The sequence below is a fragment of the Anser anser genome (genome assembly GCF_964211835.1).
Source record: "Anser anser genome assembly, chromosome: 19".
NCBI lineage: Eukaryota > Metazoa > Chordata > Aves > Anseriformes > Anatidae > Anser > Anser anser.
Window position 1 is genome coordinate 8,993,020 of NC_139740.1, and position 20,150 is coordinate 9,013,169.

At 39.2% G+C, this 20,150-nt stretch overlaps 1 protein-coding gene across 2 annotated transcripts in view; it reads left to right on the plus strand.

Annotated features, from left to right (window-relative positions):
* ABCC3 (ATP binding cassette subfamily C member 3) overlaps window positions 1-20,150 on the plus strand; it is a 48,471-nt gene that overhangs the window by 17,159 nt on the left and 11,162 nt on the right. For both annotated transcript variants that reach the window (XM_083805681.1, XM_083805682.1), the window contains exons 5-19: window positions 543-668; window positions 1,459-1,520; window positions 2,717-2,848; window positions 6,958-7,176; window positions 9,452-9,629; window positions 9,855-10,016; window positions 11,077-11,169; window positions 12,493-12,696; window positions 13,923-14,069; window positions 14,482-14,569; window positions 15,596-15,662; window positions 17,339-17,465; window positions 17,810-17,986; window positions 18,822-18,989; window positions 19,734-19,917. In XM_083805681.1, coding sequence (XP_083661807.1) covers window positions 543-668; window positions 1,459-1,520; window positions 2,717-2,848; window positions 6,958-7,176; window positions 9,452-9,629; window positions 9,855-10,016; window positions 11,077-11,169; window positions 12,493-12,696; window positions 13,923-14,069; window positions 14,482-14,569; window positions 15,596-15,662; window positions 17,339-17,465; window positions 17,810-17,986; window positions 18,822-18,989; window positions 19,734-19,917 — 2,134 coding nt within the window. The remainder of the gene's footprint in view (window positions 1-542; window positions 669-1,458; window positions 1,521-2,716; window positions 2,849-6,957; window positions 7,177-9,451; window positions 9,630-9,854; window positions 10,017-11,076; window positions 11,170-12,492; window positions 12,697-13,922; window positions 14,070-14,481; window positions 14,570-15,595; window positions 15,663-17,338; window positions 17,466-17,809; window positions 17,987-18,821; window positions 18,990-19,733; window positions 19,918-20,150) is intronic.

The following is a 20,150-nucleotide window of genomic DNA, read 5'->3' on the forward strand; positions in this document are numbered from 1 at the left end:
GACATACACTCATAGCAAGAAGTTTTAAGTCAACTGCATACTCATATGAGTGGGAAAGGAAATATCTCTAGAGCAGATGGAACTGTTGTTATACAATGCAGTGCTTTTTCTTGTAGCTTCTTCTGAAAGCATTTGACGCTGATTGCTTGTCAGGGAGAAGATACTAAAGAAAATGTATGTTCTCTGATCTGGGTTGACAATTTCTATGCTTACGACATGATCTGGCAAGAGCCCCTGGAGGTAATTTAAAAGGATGTCATGTAGTCCTGATTCCAGAGGGTGTCTGCATGCAGTGAAGATGCATAAGCACTTTGAAGTTGACAGAATTTAATGAAAAGCTTGGAGATAAGCATTTTCTTAGGCACTTTACAGGGTATGTGCATACTTTTGTAAGATAATTCCTGCTAGCAACTACTTCGCAGTATTCAACTGTAGGGGAAGAAAGGAATTGCCAAAAGAAGCTGAAACACAGTGTATCTATGTGTGTTGTGGGTTGAAATACAATAATAACTACCATTTACTGTGTTTCTTTTTCCCTTTAGGGCCATGTAAACGAAAGGTTCAGGTTTGCCACATTTTACATCTACTTTGCTTTGATAATCATTGAGTTGATTCTTTCATGTTTTAAAGAAAAGCCTCCGTTTTTTTCCCCTGTTAATACAGACCCTGTAAGTATTTTTATGTGCATTATTAATACTTTACAGACTATATCATGTTTTGAGAGTCCCACTGAAAATACTTATAACTGAAAAAAATCTTTGGATTGTCATTGAAATTCCAGCTGTAGTTGGTGACCCTCTTAAGAAACAATAGGTATGGAGAGTACTGGTGACACATAATGGAAAAAGGCTTCAAATCCCATTATTAATGGCTGAAACCTGTGTGGTGAAAGCAACTCTCCTACTTGCTGCTTCATAAATTGCATTTATGAAAACTAAAGTGTAATATTAATTATTCCAAGGGCAATTTTTATGAAGATGGTTTTCTACCTGCTTAACATTCATTTAGCTGAAGTCTCTAAGGGTTGACCCAATAAACCAATTTTATATGTATTGAGAATAGATATGGAAAAACTTTAATAATAGAAGGTATCAGTGGTGTCACAGGTTAAATTTCTTCTCCGTTTCATAAAATGGTCTCTATAATTAGATTTATGCTTGAACCAGACACAGAGAGAAGTTGAGTTCATTTCCTGAATGAACATTTCAGAAACTGTAGAATGACATTTCACTTTACTTAAGTGTTATTTAAAGGCAATATATTAAGCAGTTTTTAAAGATGAAAGGAGTTCTGCATGACATGGGAAAATGAAATAAATCAATTTTTATGTCCTTTTAGGACATAGGTACATACATGTAATATACCATATAATATAGCAAAACTGATCAAAGTAGACTATTTTCTTGTTGAAGTAATAGTAAATATCTTGATTTTTTTCGCCCTATAACTTTACCATAGAATCCATCTCCAGAGTTAACTTCAGGCTTTCTCTCAAGATTGACATTTTGGTGGTTTACAAGGTGAGCCTCTCTTTTCAACGTGTTGGACAGCTGACAGCCCTAAACTCTATTTATGATATGTGTTGTACAGAGTTACCAATATGGAGGTTTTTGTCCCTGCAAGTAATTGATGTTGGATGCTCTTTCATTCACAGCACTGTCAGCACTTTCACCGTTTGCATGTTTACAAACCACTTTTAGAGTGCTCATACTTCCCAAACTTCTTTTCTGAAAAGTAGTGGCAGCAATTTTGACGTGACTAATAGGATATGCGGTCTGGTTGTGCTTACCACATGCTGGAGTGTGACCTGAAACAAGTTGTAAGACTGTGTTGCACTTGCAGGTAATAGTGGCAACTTTTCACCCAGCGGAGATGCATTTTGTTTCCTGTTCAGGTTCATGGGTGAATGCTTTTTTATGAGGACATTTCCTGTGCAAGAGGAAACTGGGTTATGTATATAAATGATTATTACCAACTGATGATACTGCTGTAATATGGGATGATATTAAAGATTCAGACGTGAGGTTGGGTTTTCTTTTATTCCATGATAAAGAAGTGGCATAGCTACCAAAGGTCATGTTAAGACTTGTTTTTTCCAAAGTGGTTGAGAGTGTTGAGATCTTCTCTCTTCTATCCATGTAGCTTTATTGTCCTGGCAACAGCGATGTAAAATTCATTTTAGTTAGAGTGAGATCTTTCTAGACTTCTAGAGTTCTGAATTTTCAGCTTTTCTGTAGAGATTTATGGCAGCTAGACGTTTCTGTCCCTTGGCAAAATTTCACTTACAGTTGTAGTTTTCATTTATTTGGAGAGAATAATCTGATTTTCCTTTAATTTATGTGAGCTTTACTTTTGCATTTCTTTCGCTTCTGACAGTTAATTCAGATAGACTCCGTTATTTTTATTTCTAAATCTTCAGTATTTTCATTTAACACCGCAGTTTCATTCAAAGGCTTTTGGATGTTGGTTTTTGTTGTATTTAATTGAAAATATCACTTTAGGAAAAATGTACGTGTAATGAGAACTATGTAGTATGCTCTCCGTAAGTGCAGTCATAGAGATGGGGAAAGGGAAATAAAGGCATAATTATTGCTTTTCTTCTGTGGAGATGTATCTTCTTGCTTTTGTTAGCTAACTAGTCCCAGAGTTGTTGCTAGGAGTTGCTTTTTTTTTTTTTTTCCAAACTGAGTTGGACTGTTTTTCTCCATATATGCAGCATGGCAATTCTTGGTTACAAAAGACCCCTTGAAGATAAGGATTTGTGGTCACTGAATGAAGATGATACTTCAAAAAGTATTGTACAACAACTAAGTAAAGAATGGGACAAGGAAAAAGCAGAGTGTAAACAGTAAGTATATGAACAGTTCTGCAAATGGAGATTGATCTGAGTCATTTCAACACTAATGAGCTGTTCATCCCTGGAAGTGAGCCAACTAAACGTGGCACTTGGCTCTTACTCCATCTGTTCCTCATTAATATTAACAGTCAAATTTGCTTATTTTAATATGTCTAGGCAGAGGCAAGCAAGAGCCCTCTGGGGCTTGTGTACCACCTACACACTTTTTAACTAGGTGCTTAAAATCTGCATGGGCAGGTAGTGTCATTTACCATGTGGAGAAGGGCTGAAGATGTATAAGCAGAAGGGAATGAGTTGGTTGGATTGGAGAAAATGAATAACTTTCATTATTGAGTTGGTAGATGTCTTAACCCCATAATTGCATCCCTCCTAGGCATGTTAGAACACAACTTCTGGGCACCATAAAACAAAAGGAATTCTTGATTATCGCCATCATGAGGGTTTGGCCTGACGTTAATTTTAGCCTGAAGGCTCTTAGCAGTAAATAATTCTTCACTTCCTACCAATAAAAATATGAAACTATCCCAACAAGTGAAGTGTATAGTATATATAGGGTGGGGAATAGCACACTTTAAGAGTTGAGACCCTGCTCCTGTTGCCTCAAAAGTTATCAGCAAAATTCCCATGATGTCTGATGGAAATGAAATGAGGGTCAGAATTACTTGCGTATAGTTGCATCTATGCTGGAGAGGATATCCTTTTTATTGCATGTTCTGTCCCAGTCTAATCTTAAGAAGTTACCTATTGTGTAACTGTATTTCCTTCTCTGTTCCTAACTCCTTGGTTAGTGTCCAAAACGTCTCCAAACAAATAGATGTGCTAATAGTGTGCTTCAAATGAAAAATGTCAATAAGGAGGATGCCTGGCCTTCCATTTCCTTTCATTGTGGAGATTTCTTCTCCATATGGAAGCTTTCCTCTGTTATTTTCTGTGCATATCCTCGCCAAATTGGAAAGACCCTTTTATGTGATAATATTAGGAAAGTCATAAGCTTCTTGGCAAGGCTAAATATGATGTGGAGAGTTCCACTTCACAGCTAAAATTTGAAAGATTTCCAGCACTAACACCAGCAGCTTGTCCACTAGTGCTCTGTGTGTGTGTGTGTTGTGGTTTTGCTTTGGTTGGTTGGTTGATTGGTTTGTTTTTTTGTTTACTTAATGTCTCTACTTTTACGGTGCGGAATAACGTGCGTTGTCTGGGTTCTGGTCTCTTGCTGCACAGACATGAATCTTAGTGCCCCAGGCTTTCATATAATAAGAGCACAGCCATTTTACAGAAGTGCCTGGGGTCCAGGAAAACTTTTGCTGGAAAACCAGAAACTGTGTCTGGGGTTTTGTCATGGGGTTCATTGCATTTTGGAAATTATTCATACAAACTGGGGCCAGTTGGCAATGAATTCAGCCATAAATTCTGGCTTATATTAAGCTCAGGTAAAATTCTGTGGTGACTACGTTAATGATTCTGAGGTGGGGAAAAGAGCAGAAACAAAGCAAATCACTGTACTCTGGATTGCCGTTTCAAGTAACTCTGAAAGCTGGGTGGCTCTGTTTATACTTCATATATAAGTAGGTATTCTTAATTACTTCATGTCAAATAACATCATTGGTAGTTGCTTGGAAGCCATTGGAAAGGCTTTTCTTTTTTTTTAAAACTCTGCTGATTAGATCTGCTCTCGGTAAGGTTTTATGATATTAAAATGCTGTTTCAGTTCCACATGTGTAGAAAGTGTCACGGAAAATATTTGCAGTGTACATGGTAATGACTTCTTTCTAAAAAATTAATCAGTTGCAATTCTGGCATAGCTAAAGCTTCAGATTTATTTAATTGTAATGATTATCATATTCCTATCTTACCTAAACCTACAAAACTCCTTTTGCATATTGCTTCACAGCTCTCTTTTAAAGCACCCTTGTGAATCACTGTTAAATAATTGCTAATAAATGATTCTCTACTAACGAGTTACAGAATAGATTAGTTTGGATTTAAGTCAGATCAGCATGGATTCAAATCATTATAGATAATAATAATAACAATAATAATAAAGCATGCTAGTGTCTTTTTCCTTTGCTTTTGCTCATTTGACTGTATGGCTGAAGTCTCTGCTTGCTTACTTTACTGGTAAGTGCATTGCTGCTTCTGAGAAAGCTAGAGCTGTGCTGGAAGGATGAGAGCGCACTGGAACCTTTTTTGCCTCATTTTTTAGTTAGCTTCTGATTTTAGAGGCTTTGCTTATGTAGATGAATTAAAGATACAGGGCCTTGTCATTACCACTGAGAAAGCTATGTGTTTCCCATGAGATAATCAGCATGTATTATCTGCTCAGCTGTAAATAATGGAAGCCAAGCACATGCTTTTTGCTTGGAGAAAAAACTGGGTGTGACGAGTCCCACACACTGCTGAAATCCTGGCCTCACCTAGCTACCCGTAGTAAACACTAGATGTGTTTTTTCTCCCTTTGGAATTTTTGCTGCAAGAGAATTATTTCATTGCTGTTAGCTCACTGTAATAAACGTTTTTAATAGCACAAAGCCATGGGCAAGTAGTCCTGTTTCTCCTTCAATGAGTTGTAACAGCCTGGTTGTCAGAAAATAAAGATTTGCTCATAAACTCTCCAGGTTTGATCTGAAAGAACAAAGACAACACTGTTCACGTCTGAAACAAAACAATAAAAAAATTTTGTCTGGTTTAGGTTCCCCTGCCCCACCCTCAAACTTTACTACAAAGAAATTGGGATTTGCACATGCGTTCATTTGAAAGGATGTGAACAAGTTTCTACCTGTGGGCTGTTAGCCACAGTGATCATTCTGAACGCTCGTAGGCTGTTGGAATCATCAGCCTCTGTAGCCAGCCAGCTCCAAAAAATTCTGCATGCTCTTTATGAAGAATCATAAATCCCACCCCACTTGGTAGTACTTGCAAGTTATTTTTCAAATGCCTTTTTTATAAGTCTCAACTGTTCCTAGGGTCTCTCTTCCATCTGTCCCTTCTTATAAGGCTTATGTGTCCCTGACTCATTTCCTTTTCTATGCTCCACCTGGATTTGGGATTTAAACTTCCTGGCTGATGTTCATGGAATTATTCTTTAGGTCCCATAGCCGTCAAGACTCAACAGCAATTTGGGACATGTTGATAGAAAAGCTGCCAGGCTGCTCTTTGAGAGTAATTCACGAAGGAAGTAATTTTTCAGAGCACCCAATCTTTATTGATAGGCTACAGAAGTCAGGCACCTAAACCCAAGAGGTTCCGCTGTAAAACTCGCCTAGAGCCCTGGAGAGCAGCACAAACTTTTTGGGTGACTTTATCCTTGGTCATTCTTAAAGATCTTTGCAGAAGATCTTGCTTTCATTGGCTTATCTTGCATTCGGAGAGAGTTAACAGGTTTTAACTGCTCGATTTGTCATTTGAGTAAACTTTAGGCAGCTAAATCCAGAGTTTCTCTTCTGGAAGGAACTTGGTCATCTGTGTCCCAGATCTCAGAGATAGCTCAGCTTTGGAGGTTTTTGTTTGGTCCTATGGTTTGTACTCTGTTGAAAAAGTCCCGGGAATGCAAAACTCTGAAGCGGGCCGTGCCTGCTTCCTCTCTTAGTTTGGCATGTGGTTCAGTGCCTGTCTCCAGAGGGACTCAGACTTCTCAGAAAACAGCTGTGCTACCAGACAAAGGTAAAGGTTTAGTGCAGCTAGTGATAGAATAAAGAATAGTCTCAGAAGGATTAGGTGAGGGTGCCTATTCGTAGCGTGTAAATACCAACTGTTAGAGGATCTTTTTAGAAGAAACTGGAGATTCAAGGTCAATTTAGTTGGCTGCCAAAGGAAGTCAGCCATTCATCTCCTACTCCTTTGGGCCTCATTCTCATCCCCAGGTGATTGGCTTTCTGGCTTGTGGGGTACACCTCATCCTTTTGAGGGATGTTATGCAGAAAAATCAAGACTCATCACACAAGAGTGGCCTATCCCTGAATGTGTCCGGATCTTGCCAGGAGTCCTGCTGTAGCAGAGCAAAGAAAGGAGCTGGGTTTTTGGATGTCACTGCAGTACTGTACGCATAGGGCAATGACGTTCTCATCATCAGTTGTTTCTAATCAGTTGGTTTGTTCCCCTAGGAAAGAAGATGTGACATATAGGAAGAAGTCTAACCATGTGCTGAATCATGTTGGTGATGGTCCAGAGGAGGCAGAAGTTCTGATTAGAGACAAGAAGCACAACAGAAAGCCTTCCTTCCTCAAAGCTTTGTTGAGGACCTTTGGACCATACTTCTTAATCGGCTCCTTCTTCAAGCTGATACAAGACCTACTTTCTTTTGTCAACCCTCAGCTCTTAAGGTTGGTTTACTGTGTGAGTAGTTTCTATGTGCAATTTCTATGGAGGCTTGGCATTGGCATGCAGTATTTATTTTTGAAATGCATAACTGGTTTCCCTCACAGTGCTGCATATGTAAGTTTCCCCACCTTCCCCCTGAAATACCCTGAGACAGGAGTTCTTTGTTGTGGACTAAGCTGCAAATTGGACAAGCTTCTTTGAAATGAAAGATTCGTAAATCACCCATCTCCAATAGACAGCTTTGGATTACAAATTACCTGTTGTGCTGTGCAACAGTCCAAAGTAATTTCTTCACAGTTCTAAAAGATTATTTGTGAAATCAATGCAGAGCACTTCTTGCTGGATCCAGTAGTCTCTGTATATCTGATACCCATATGGGCTGTTGGTGGTGGCAGCTGTAGTGTGACAATACAAATAAAGTGTGATGCTCAAGTACGTGGTGCTTTGGCAGTGCTGCTATCATCTGGGATAGATTTTGGAGACTTTAGATGAGTTTGTGCATTCTTAGCAGTACGTAGTGACGAGAATGTGCAGTAGATTTCCAAGTAACAGAAAATAATGGTTCAAAAAAAAAAGAGGAACGAAAAAGCAAGAGCTTGACAAAACTGATATGTCCTCAAATTCTCCCTGTATGAGGAACATCCCTACTTTCCATCTTCAGGGACACTGGTCATTCAGATCCATAAGGCTATCTGCACAATCCCCACATTTTTCTCTCTGTTAGTATTATTCCTGAGGTGAAAATGTCGCCAGCTAATCATTAACTAAGAAAAACATAATGATGGGAATACCAGCATTTCAGAGAATGGCAGTTGCTTTCTACCAAACCATTGCTTCTTGTTTCCAAACCTATGGAACGGCACATGGTCCTGTTAATGCATGAAGGGTTTGGATGGGGGCCATAGGTGAATATGGGGAGGGGAAGAAAGGAGGGCTCTGTTTCTATACGAGTGCCTTAAAATAATGTGGAGCTGTGTTCAGAGACTGTTGTTTTGTGGGTGGTTTGTGACATACCCAGAAACTTGCTGAAAAGAGGGTCCAGCCCAATATGGTGACATTAATAGCTTGCAGTCTGTCTTCTTCCAGCGTCCCTAGTGAAGAGGAGGCAGCTGGCTTCCTTCTGGGAACACATTAAGTATAGTCTATTCTGGGAATTTCTCAAAATTGCATAAATTCCTGGATATGTTGTCAGTGATATCTCAAGGCATATGATGGGGAATTTCTGCTCAAGTCTAAACTCCTGCAGTCTTGGAAAATGCAATTCTAGTGGCAAAAGAAGATGAAAAAGCCATGGCTGTCTGGCAAGTTGCACGTAAAATAGTTTTCTGTCTCTAAAAAGATTGCTGAATCTTGAGGAAGATTTTTTTTCTTCTGAAGCTGTCCACTTAAGGCATGAATGAACAGTGTTGTGCAAAAGGAAGATCTCAGATCTGAAGCTGTGGCAACCTCATGCTTCTAAAGCAAGGCTTTGGGCCTCCCTAGTAGTTTCCAAGTGTTATTTCCCCCCTGCTGGCTATTTGAATAAGGGATCCAAATCTGTTCCTCTCTTATTTTGAAAATTCATTTCTCTGGTCAGTAGTCTGGGGTCAGAAATGTGATTTTTGAGAATGCTGGACGTTGCAATAAGTTGTTCTGCTTGTTTGTTATATGACAGCTGTTCAGGTCTTGCAGGGAGAGCAGCTGTCTACAGTAAGAAATGGTTATTGATGAAAGATAACCAGTTTAGTGGTATGACAGTTTTACCAAAAAAGTGTGAGTAAAGAACTTTCTGTGCATCCATCCTGAAGGATGTCTTTTAATCTAGCTTTTTTTTTTTTTGTGGGAAAGCACCCCAGGCAGAGGTGCTTGGGCTGCTGGAAGAGTATTTGGGTAGGAGGGTAGGAAGCTGGCTTTGCCTGCTTTACTGCAGTGTCCTACAATGTATCATTTACCTCTTGCCCTATGGGTCTGCTTGGCAAAGCCCAGACACTGAGCCATGTGTTTGAACACCAGATCGCAGGGGAAATCTAGACTTTCTCGTCATATTTCATTTTCTGCAGGCTCATTTACAAATGGACTTTCTCACTGGCAAAGCTCAGGTTTTGCTGTTGTATCTTTGCGATGTTGTTTGGCTGAAGTCATAACTCAGCTTGCATCCTGGAGAGCTGTTTACTTTTTGTGGCTAGAGAGAGGATGTGGCAGGATGCCATAGCTGAGGGAAGCTATGTTATGTCCCATTAAACTTGCTGTATGTTTTCTTTTTTTTTCCTTTTCCTTCGCTAATGTTCTGAAAAACAGTGTATTAATCAGCTTCATTAAGAACAAAGATGCCCCAGCCTGGTGGGGATTTTTGATTGCAGCTTTGATGTTTACCTGTGCCGTGCTGCAGACTCTCATACTTCACCAGCATTTCCAGTACTGCTTTGTTACTGGGATGAGGCTGAGAACTGGGATCACTGGAGTGATATACAGAAAGGTAAGACTGGAAGCACTTTGTGGGCCAAAACACCACAAGCAAACCATGTCATGAAGTCTTTTTCTTTGGAGATTAAGAATTAATGGATGTGAGAATCATTTTATTCTTGTTGGTGAATCACATTCATGGGGAATATTGTGTTTTCTTAATACTTGAGGATTTGTTTTCCATGTTTCTTCATATGTATCAAGATTGTGAATCCAAAGAATCTCTCTTATTTCTCAGTCCTTAGTCATCACAAACTCAGCAAAGCGCTCATCTACTGTTGGAGAAATTGTCAACTTGATGTCAGTGGATGCCCAGCGTTTCATGGATCTGATGACTTTCCTGAATATGTTGTGGTCTGCGCCACTCCAGATATTTCTAGCTTTATATTTCCTCTGGCAGGTACAGACATTGTCACATTTCTTCAGAATTTTTCTAAATGATGTACAAGCGTAATATTTTTTTGATCTTTTGACCCACCACTGCTTTTTTTTTAAGCTTATTGTTCTGCCTGTTTTGGTAAAATAACTTGCACTGGTGTACAAGATCGATTAGTTTCGTAGTTGTTTTTTTCAGCTGGCAGGCAAGATAACACATTTGAAACCAAAGATAGCCTTTATATTTCCTTTGTCCCTAGGACGCTTTGATAGGTGCAGTTTTGGACTCATCACTGTATTCCCAGTAGTAGATACAAATGAGAACTCGAGGGAAGTGCTTAAAAAAAAATCATACAATCATATTATGCTATAACAAGAAGTTTTGTGTGAGTCAGCATGAAACAAATCTCACCTGGAATAAACATATTTTTTTTCCGTTGCTTCAGTGAAGTTTCTTGTTTATTCCATGTTTGGTTAGAGCACTGGCTTTCATCTTTAAAATGTTTCCTTGTAGTTAATCTGTGTAAAGCAGTAGCACCAACGTAACTATACTGATTTATTCTCCAGAGCCATAAAGTTGCAGTAGGTTTATGAGTTACTGCTCTGCTGGTAAGCAGAGCTCTGGTAGTTAGCAGTTTGTGTGTGCTCTTATCCATATTGAGGGCACTGGGTTAATTCAGTAATTACAGTTCCCTAGGTCAGGGAGAAGTCAGCAGAAAAATCCCTTCTCTGTAGCTTATTTGTTCCTTTCTAGATTTGCTCAATAGCTCTGTATCTGCGTTAGTTCAGACTTTTTTCCCTCTCCCACTGGGAACCACTTAGCAGGTAAATCACAAAGCACTCTGCTGTCACCAGTACTGGTGTAACAGTAACTCAGGCTGGATGTTGTCTTATTTTTCTGTCTTCTCGTTGTTGTTGTGTGGAATCAGAATACTTCACCAGGAGGAGTTTAGCTGTCTATGCAGAGTGCTCACCAGTGAGGCAACACGTTTAAGTTTCTGTAACCTGCTGTTGTTTTAATGCTCTCCATAGGGGATAGCAGCACTTGGGTACAACAACAACTTACCTTTTTTCTTTCAATCAAGGCTTTAGGGCCTTCTGTGCTGGCAGGAGTTGCTGTGATGGTTTTACTTATCCCATTCAACTCTGCAATAGCAATGAAAACCAGAGCATTCCAGGTAAGGTACCAGCAGAGAAGGTGGCATTATCTGAATTTCTAACTGTGCTATGAGAAGTGAAGGCATCAGCAGTGTCTTGGCCATTTCTGAAGTGCCATTTGCACCAATTTACTTAAAAGAAAGATTGTACTGATAAGTTTAATAACTGTATCCTCTCAGATAGTACTTTTTCCGTAGTGAATCGAATGCTATTTAAAGGTGTGGCATTGAGTCAGTGACTCATGCTGCTGGAACAGCTTCTGGGGTTAGCAAGAAATTTTTGTCTCCATATTCCCTTCATCTGGCAGCTTCTTCTAGGAATGTCTAGGGAAAGGGCAAATGTAATTCTTTGAGCTATGAATGACTTTTTAGAGATGGAAAACGAAATGTGGCAACTTGTTTCTTATATTAATGGCCAGTGTTGACTTTCATCGCTACTGAGCTGGGGCTAAATTTGAATTATTATCTTGTGGTAAAAATATCTTTTATTCCTTTTTTTTTTTTTCCCTACACTTAGTCTCTAGTCAAGAAAGGTTGAAAAAACAATATAATAGTGCCCTCTGGCTTTGTGCTACAAAACTCTCGTAAGTAGTTTGTGCTGTGTCAGTGGCTGGCTGAAAGGTTTAAAAGAGAAATCAAGCTACTGATGTAAAAAGGGTAAGAGCTGGAAAACAAGTATAAATGATAATATTTAAACACAACCTTAGTAACAGAGTGGCATTATTACATGCCTTAAAGAGACATCCAGACTTTCCATTAAATCTCTTTGATGCTAACATATTAATAGTAGCATTCCTTTTTTCCCTTGCCCTCAATAACGTGCTTGGAGATGCATAACTAGGTGTGTGTGAACACAATTTTTTATTTTGTCTACACTGCTGAGCAGGGATTTGATTTTTGTGAAGTAGCTGAATGAAGCACTGTGTTCTACTGTATAGAACAAAAATAAACTAGGAGTAACCACAAATTTCAAGGGATCCCATGAGAAATAAAACTACATATCAGGAAAAAAAAATCTGAAGCAATCAAAGGAAGTAGGATGGTATTTTTCTGAAATGCCCAAATTTTTCTTAAGGGTAGTTTTCAAAATGTAACTCCTAACACTGAAGATGAGTAGAAAGCTTTCATACTCATCTTTTCAATAATTTTCTTGGATGCCCGGTTTCTTTGGAAGTATAGACTTGCACAGTGAGTTTACTGATAATGGTCTAGCTTTCTTTAATCTCCTTTTGCATCCTCTTTAGAAATAGCCCAAGGACCATCACAGCTATGAGACAACATGTTTAAAGCTCTCATCTAGTCATTCCTGTGACACACTGTCTCCTGTGTTTACCAATAACCTAGGTGGAACAAATGCGGTATAAAGATTCCCGCATTAAATTAATGAATGAGATTCTGGGTGGCATAAAGGTGTTGAAGCTGTATGCTTGGGAGCCATCATTTTCAGAAAAAGTGTTGGAGATACGAAGGAATGAGCTGCGAGTTCTGAAAAAATCTGCCTATCTCAATTCTTTGTCCACCTTTGCATGGATCAGCGCACCATTCCTGGTAAGTTGAATTTGCATGATTTTTTAAATTGTACAAGCATATCGTTGAAGGATGTGTGAAGTTCGTAAATAGGCTCTCTACTTGCCAACTGTAAGTTGGAACAATATATAAATAATTCTAAAAAAAAAATAAAAATTATTCATGTGCTTTGAAGCAAGGTTTCTATTTATCTAGAGCCCATTTGTTAATCAGTATCAAAGTATTTATTGGTAAAGCCTGCCAGTGGAAGCTGAGAATAGCTGTCTCAGGAGAATTTCCAACCACTTCAAAGTATTTCCCACAACAAATTGAAACTAGAATTTGAAACATCTGAGATACCTGTGTATAAAACTCCTCACCAAAAAGCTTTGAGTCAGTCGAGTCAGTGTCTTACGCTTTCATTTTTGCCTTTCCTCATACAGTGCTCTGTTTGTTTTAGTGGGAGAAGGAGCTGTTAAATTATGCTACTACCTTAGGAAAAAAAAAAAGTTTTAATGTAAAAATATAAAGCCTGAATGTCACATTGTCAATTCTGAAATGATTTTTTTCCTCAATTTTTTTTTTATTTTGCACCACGATCCCTTTTGCATGAAGAGTTTTGGTTTGCATGCATAAAAACATTCAGATAAGTGCTTTGTCAAAAATGTTCTTAGCCAACAGTTCTTGAGATCAAAGGCCCAAGCCTGTAAAAATGTTCTTAACGGCCTCCAGATCATGCCTCTTTCATGTTTCCTTCAAGTTGGGTTCAGTGCACATTCCTCTGCCTGCTCACTGCTGGTGTACTGCGCAGGGAGGTACCTTTGCAATGCATGGTCCCTGCCATACAGCGAGCCAGCAAATAACTTGGCTGTTACTGCCTTTCTTATTGATCAGTAAATTTTGTTTGCTTAGCCTGCAGTTTACAATGGGTAAATTTGATTAGGTGGAGCTGGAAGCAAAGCCAAACCACAGCTAGATAAACACTTATTTGAATTTACCAGAGTTCTGTAGTTCACCACCTAAAGCTTCTAGTTCAACTAAATGTAGCCGTTAATAATCTGACGGTTACTTTATTCTGCATGCCTTTTTTTGTTGGTAACAAGTATCAACTTATTCATATGACAAGCATGTTGAAAAAGTCAAATACGGAGAATTTTCCTGATATTGTTGTTGATGCATTTATTTCTAATATGCTTCGGGCTTGACCGCTTTTTAAAATGTCAAAATGTTACACACATCTCACAGTAAACTCACCTTCTGGCTTTCAGGTAGCATTGACAACATTTGCTGTATATGTCTCAGTGGATGAGAATAATATCCTGGATGCAGAAAAGGCTTTTGTCTCCCTCTCCTTGTTTAATATCCTGAAGTTTCCCCTCAATATGCTTCCACAAGTCATTAGCAACATTGCACAGGTAAGGAAGGTCTGGTGCATAAGTCGTTTCAAATACAAAAAGAACACCAGATAGCTCTGATTTCTGGAAAGCAGAGATGCCGTGTATCTGCCTGTTAGCTAGTTTTCTTTCTAATATCCTTTCATTAGTGCTGCCGTGTATCAGAAAGCTAGACATCTGAGTAAGCTTGTGTGCGTGGCATTTCACATATGTGAATTTTGCTTCACTCAGATGAATGTAGCTTCGTCTAATAAAGTTCACAGTTAAAAACATGAATTTCAGCGTAAGACTGCTTGCAGGGAAAGAATGAGTCACTGTTCAGGAAGCCCATGGGGTGAAAGCTTAAGCCATTCTGCATGCTTATCTTTTCTGTAGTAAGAGCATTAAGTCCCCATTAAAAGAATGACAAAATAATGCTGCTTTCTTTTCTTAGACAAGTGTTTCCCTAAAAAGAATACAGCAGTTCCTGAGTCATGATGAGCTTGATCCAAATTGTGTGGAAACAAAAGTGATTGCACCAGGTAAAGAGATCAGTATTTTTCTAAACTATGCTAATACAACAAGCATCTTGTATTTGTTTTGGACTGGCTGAGTTAGCAAAAAAGCAAAAAGCAAACGACAACAATATTACTTTTTTTTTTTTTATTTCTTCTCTGAAGAGTGTGTGTTTTGTCATTTAGACTATGTGGGAACTACAAAAGTATCTGGCTATATTTTTGAGCTTTGCACTGCATTGTTGGGCCTGAGTTTGCATCTACAATATAATGGTTGCTAACGGCACTGAATAATGAAGTACATCCACTGACTAGGGTCAACAAGACCTTCTCATACCTTTCACACTGCACACATGCTCAGGAATATTATAAACAGGAGTTTTGTTTTATTCTATTGCAAACACAGTATTCCCAAAAGAATGAGCAAACCACTGAAAAGCTGTGTTTTCTCCTGTAATGGACTTTGGCGATGCTGTGGTTTGAAACCTCTCTTGTGTGTGATGCAGTGGAGGAGGAGAAGGAGGAGGGATGGCTGTGTAGCTGTCATGTGCTTATTGTTATACACCGCTCCAACAGGAGGTGAAGAAAGCCTGCAGATCTGTGACTTGTTATTGTGGCAAGCAAAAAGCTGTGCAGAGGCAAATTTAATCTGAATCATCAAAGTCAACAGCATGCTGTTGGTCTCCTACTGACTTGAAAGTGGTTTCTCAAGTAAAGTTGTGCTAATGATTGCACACGGATTCTGAGAACTACTCTGAGCAGCAAATGTTGGGACCAGCCTCACCTGGACAGAGTGAAGCAGGACTTTTCTGCTCCATAGGTCTGTAAGCTCACTGTCTATAGCTTAAGCTGCAACCAGTTATTTTCACCCTGATGAACATTCCCATCTCGTGACCCAGTGCAATCACAAGACTCTGCTTCCCATACCAATAGAAAAGGGAACTGCAGCGTACATGAAACCTGTAAAGGTTCCTTTGTGTGCAAGTCTCTCAGTCACACTATTCTGTGTAACAGTTTTCCTGCCTTCTCTGTTGTTGCATTTTTGTCATGCAGGCTACACCATCAGTGTTAAAAATGCAACGTTCAGCTGGGGAAAGGACCTTAAGCCGTCTTTGAAAGAGTAAGATTTCTTTATGCAACTGCAATACATCTACTTGCTTCCCTTTTTTCTGGCTCTTGGAAGGTCTGTTTGAAAAATGTCTGCTAATATCTGCAGGCTTATTTCTGGGAAAGGTTGTTACCACATGCCCCGTAGTCCATCTCGTCTGACTTTAAAACATCTAGCTAATACTCATGCCTCATAGTATTCAGGCATTATAGAACAGTGCTGTAAAGCTTTAACTCCACAGCAGCCAGCCTAGACTAGTTATCTATTAAGGACAGAAAGGCTAGGTAAATTTCTTAAATAGTTTTTTTTTTTTTTTTTTAACTGAAGCAGTGGACAAATTAAATTGATCTGATGGCTTATGAAGGCAGTTCCGATGTCTGGGTTTGGGTTTAATTCTAGCTCATGGGCATGTGAACAGTAGTCTCTTCTTTTAAGGTTCTTGTAGCAGGTGCATCCCTGTGGCTATACATATGCCATTTCCAGACTATGGAGGTATACGTTTTACTCTTTTGCCTATTTGTATGAATACAAACAAAATTTGCCTGGAAGCATATACTTCCCTATGTTATGCTTTGTTGTCAGATCAAAATCACAGAAACCTGATAAGTGTCCATAGACTTCTCAGTCCGAGGAGTTCGTGATGCTGTGCTGAGTTTATTACATTAACAGGCTAACATGGATAACCTGCCAGCAAGAGGCTTAGAGTTCAAAGGAGCTGCTTTGGTTCAGGCAACCAAATCTGCAGCCAGGTTGACTTCAGTGTTCTGGGTTTTGTGTCAGAAAGAACCATGCGTCTCCAGCACAAATTGCTAGCTACCTGGGCCTAAAAATTAATTGGTGACTTCCTAAAATAGCAGTAAGGCAAAACTCAGCTAGAGGGAAAGAATAATGGGAAGAAGAAAAAAAAAAAAAAGTAATGTTTTTGAGTTTTCTTGCTTTGATGTTTTTATTAAAAACAAAACATTCTTGCAGTGTGCAAAATATCAACTACCTCTTGGGGAAGAATTGCAAAAGCATTAAAGCCCTAGTTCTGCATCAGGATCTTTGCAAACAGAAGTTCAGGTTGATTTTGTTAGTGAAGGACACTGTGAAGAGACTGTCCATCAGTCATTTCCACATCACCTTCAGAACTGGGACCCAAAGCAGTACCTTTTAGGACATCATGGGAAAAACAGTAAAGGATTTTTTTTACTGGGAAAGATTAATTTGTCTTTTGTAATTGTGAACCCTGTTTATTAGCACTGGGAATATTTTAGTAAAATGGTTTGGACATTTTTAGGTGTGATGTATTCACTCACTGCTTCAGTACAGTTGCTCCTGGTTTTTAAAATCAAACCCAAAATATTTCTGGAAGATTGCTTTCAAAAGGCTTATTAGCCCTGTTTGACTTGCTGATGGACTGACGTGACACAGCAAAGGGTTTCAGAAGGCTTGTTACCAATCCCACTGATTTACAACCAAGAAAATGGATTAATGTTGGGTTTCCACTTACTCCTACAGTTCTGCTTACAGTTGACTGTACATGAGAAAGAGAGGAGAAAACCAAGAGGTGACCAAGCTATGCTTACTATACCCAGTCAGGCTGAGGTCAGGCTGATTTGTCACTGTGTATTTTAGCCCATTTAAAAGACCTCTAATGTCTTTAGTAAACTAATATTTAATTAATTTCCAGCCTGTTTCCTCCACAGTATAAATCTGTTGGTCCCCAATGGTGCTTTGGTTGCTATTGTTGGCCATGTTGGCTGTGGGAAGTCTTCTCTGGTGTCTGCACTCCTGGGTGAAATGGAAAAGCTGGAAGGAGAAGTGGCTGTGAAGGTTGGTATTGTTTCTAATGCCATTTAACAATGGTATAGAAATGTGCTTCTTACGCCTACCGTTGCTTGCAGTGCACATCAGGTTGGAGATGGAGTTGTTTGCTCCTGTGCCAGCTTGTCTGTGTGTTTATTTGGGTTTTGTCCACACCTGTTTACTTGTGTTTTACGTGAAATTACTTTCTTGATTCAATCAATTGTGGATCAGCAATTAGTACACATATATGTATAATTTGAATACGTATCAAACAGGATCCATATATGTGTGCTGAAGATCTTAATCAGAGTTGTGAGCGTGAATCGATGCTTATTATAAGTTGGAGTTTCCTTTCTCCTATCTTGTTCTAGGGTTCTGTCGCTTATGTGCCTCAACAAGCCTGGATCCAGAATGCCACACTGAAAGATAATATTTTGTTTGGCCAAGCTCCTAATGAACAAAAATACCAAAATGTCCTGGAGGCCTGTGCTTTAAAAACTGACCTGGAAGTGCTGCCAGGAGGAGATCAGACTGAGATAGGAGAGAAGGTAATTTTTTTCAAGTCAGACCTGCTTGATGATTCCTCGTCTGTCAAGCTAAAGAGAACACTGTAGAGTCAGCACTTGATTTGGTTTGATCTTTACGACAGCATCCCTATTACAATCAGTGCTGAAACATGCAGGCAGTTCTCTGGAAGATAGTTGGACTTAAACATGTTCCTAACTTTAAGTGTTTGTACTGTATCACATAATTGCACGTCTAGCCCTGGTGGATCAGAGCATCTCCATTTGTAGTCCAACTGTAAGCATGCATCTGGCCAGAATACTTGAGGTCCTTCCTATTCCTGTGTGGATAAAAAGGGAGGGAACATATGGTGTGCTTCAAGTAAAAAAAGTAATATGATCATCCCTTAACATCTCATTTTAATGAGAAACTTTTACGTCAGTGATTGCCAACAAAGCCTTCTTTCATAGGCCACTAAATTTGAGATGGATTTCATGAAGTTGTGTGAATGTATGGATTTATATGTAAGATGAGAGACGTGGAAGATGTTCCAGGTGCTGCAGCCCTGCTTTGAGTGTTTTCATTTTATGTCCTTGTTGACAGTCTTCCTTTTCATTGTTTTGAGTTTTAACAGCTCCCTTTAGGAGCTTATTAAGTGAGAGGCTTATTCTGTCTGCAGATTGCTGGGTGAGTGGAAGTTTGGCAGCGAACAGATTTAGAGGCGTTCTGTTCCTTTCCCTGGCTCTGAGTGCGTTATTCTCTTCAGCATCTCATGTTTCATTTAGCATCCATGTGTCTGGTGGTGTATGAGCCATAAAAAATCATAGCTGTTATTTGAACTCAGTTGTGTGATACATTTTGCTCTCTCCTTCCCTTCAGGGCATCAACCTCTCTGGTGGCCAGAGGCAGCGAGTGAGCCTTGCTCGCGCTGTGTTCAGTAACTCGGACGTTTACCTGTTAGATGATCCTCTTTCTGCTGTGGACTCGCATGTTGCAAAGCACATCTTTGACAAAGTTATTGGTCCAGATGGGGTACTTAAAGGAAAAGTAAGCTGACATTTAGATTCTCTTACAAATGCACATAAGCTCTGAAACACTAATGGGTAACAGGAAAGTTGTTTCACCACCGAGGCTTTAGTGCTGAATCATTCCTGAAATTCTGTGTTTAACTGGCAATGCAGACACCTTTTCTCCACAGCACAGATTCTGCGGTGAGCTGCTATTTAGGTATGTACAAAAGTGATGTGATCTAGTCAGAACATGTAGAGGCAAAAACCTGTTCTGTCTTTTTAAAAACCCAACTATTTGAGATGTCCAAAACCAAGGCATTTGTGGGAACTTGTAAAGGTTGTCAGTTTAGTATTGCTTGTTACTCAGAGGTGGCACAGTGAGGAAGCTGCAACAGCTTACTAATTTTACAGAAGTCTTTGGCAGTATGCAACCAAATTACAACCTCTCTGCTTCCTCTTCTACTCCTGCTACAATCTTCTCAGACTGCCTCAGTGCTTAAAAGGGAAAGAGGGGAGTGATGACTCAGTTGTTTTACTTCCCTTTGTGGCTATATCAGCAGGTAGTAGGAAGCATAGTAAGTTCATGTAGATTTTTTGAAGTTAATTTGACTAACAAGGGCAGGGTATTTCTCTTGGCATTTCACCTAAAGATGATAATTCACTCCCCGTCTCAAAAATGCAGTATTATTTGACTTGTTGGGTAGCATTAGTGCACTGCAGCATTTAGTCTCAACAATGACAACTGAGAGATGTGGTTTTTTTTCTCTTTTTCCCTATCCAGACCCGTATTTTGGTGACCCATGGCATTGGTTTCCTGCCTCAGGTAGACCATATAATTGTCCTGGTAGAAGGCAAAATCTCCGAAATGGGATCTTACCAAGACCTTCTGAAACAAAACAAGGCTTTTGCAGAATTCCTTCGAAATTATGCACTTGATGAAGACATCGAAGAGGATGAACTAACAAGTACAGTACTGCTTTTTCTTAAAATATGTCTTTCTCTGTCAACCAGATTACAGGCACTTTCTCCGTATACTGTCCACTGCTCCTTCATGACATCCTGACATTTGTCTTTCTGCACTACCATAAAAAATGCTATCTTTGACCAGTTCTGTTTTATTGATAAATGTTTTCCCAAAGAAATTTAGTTCAAAAATTTCATTTGATTTGTCCTAGAAAAAGCGATACTTGTGTTTGAA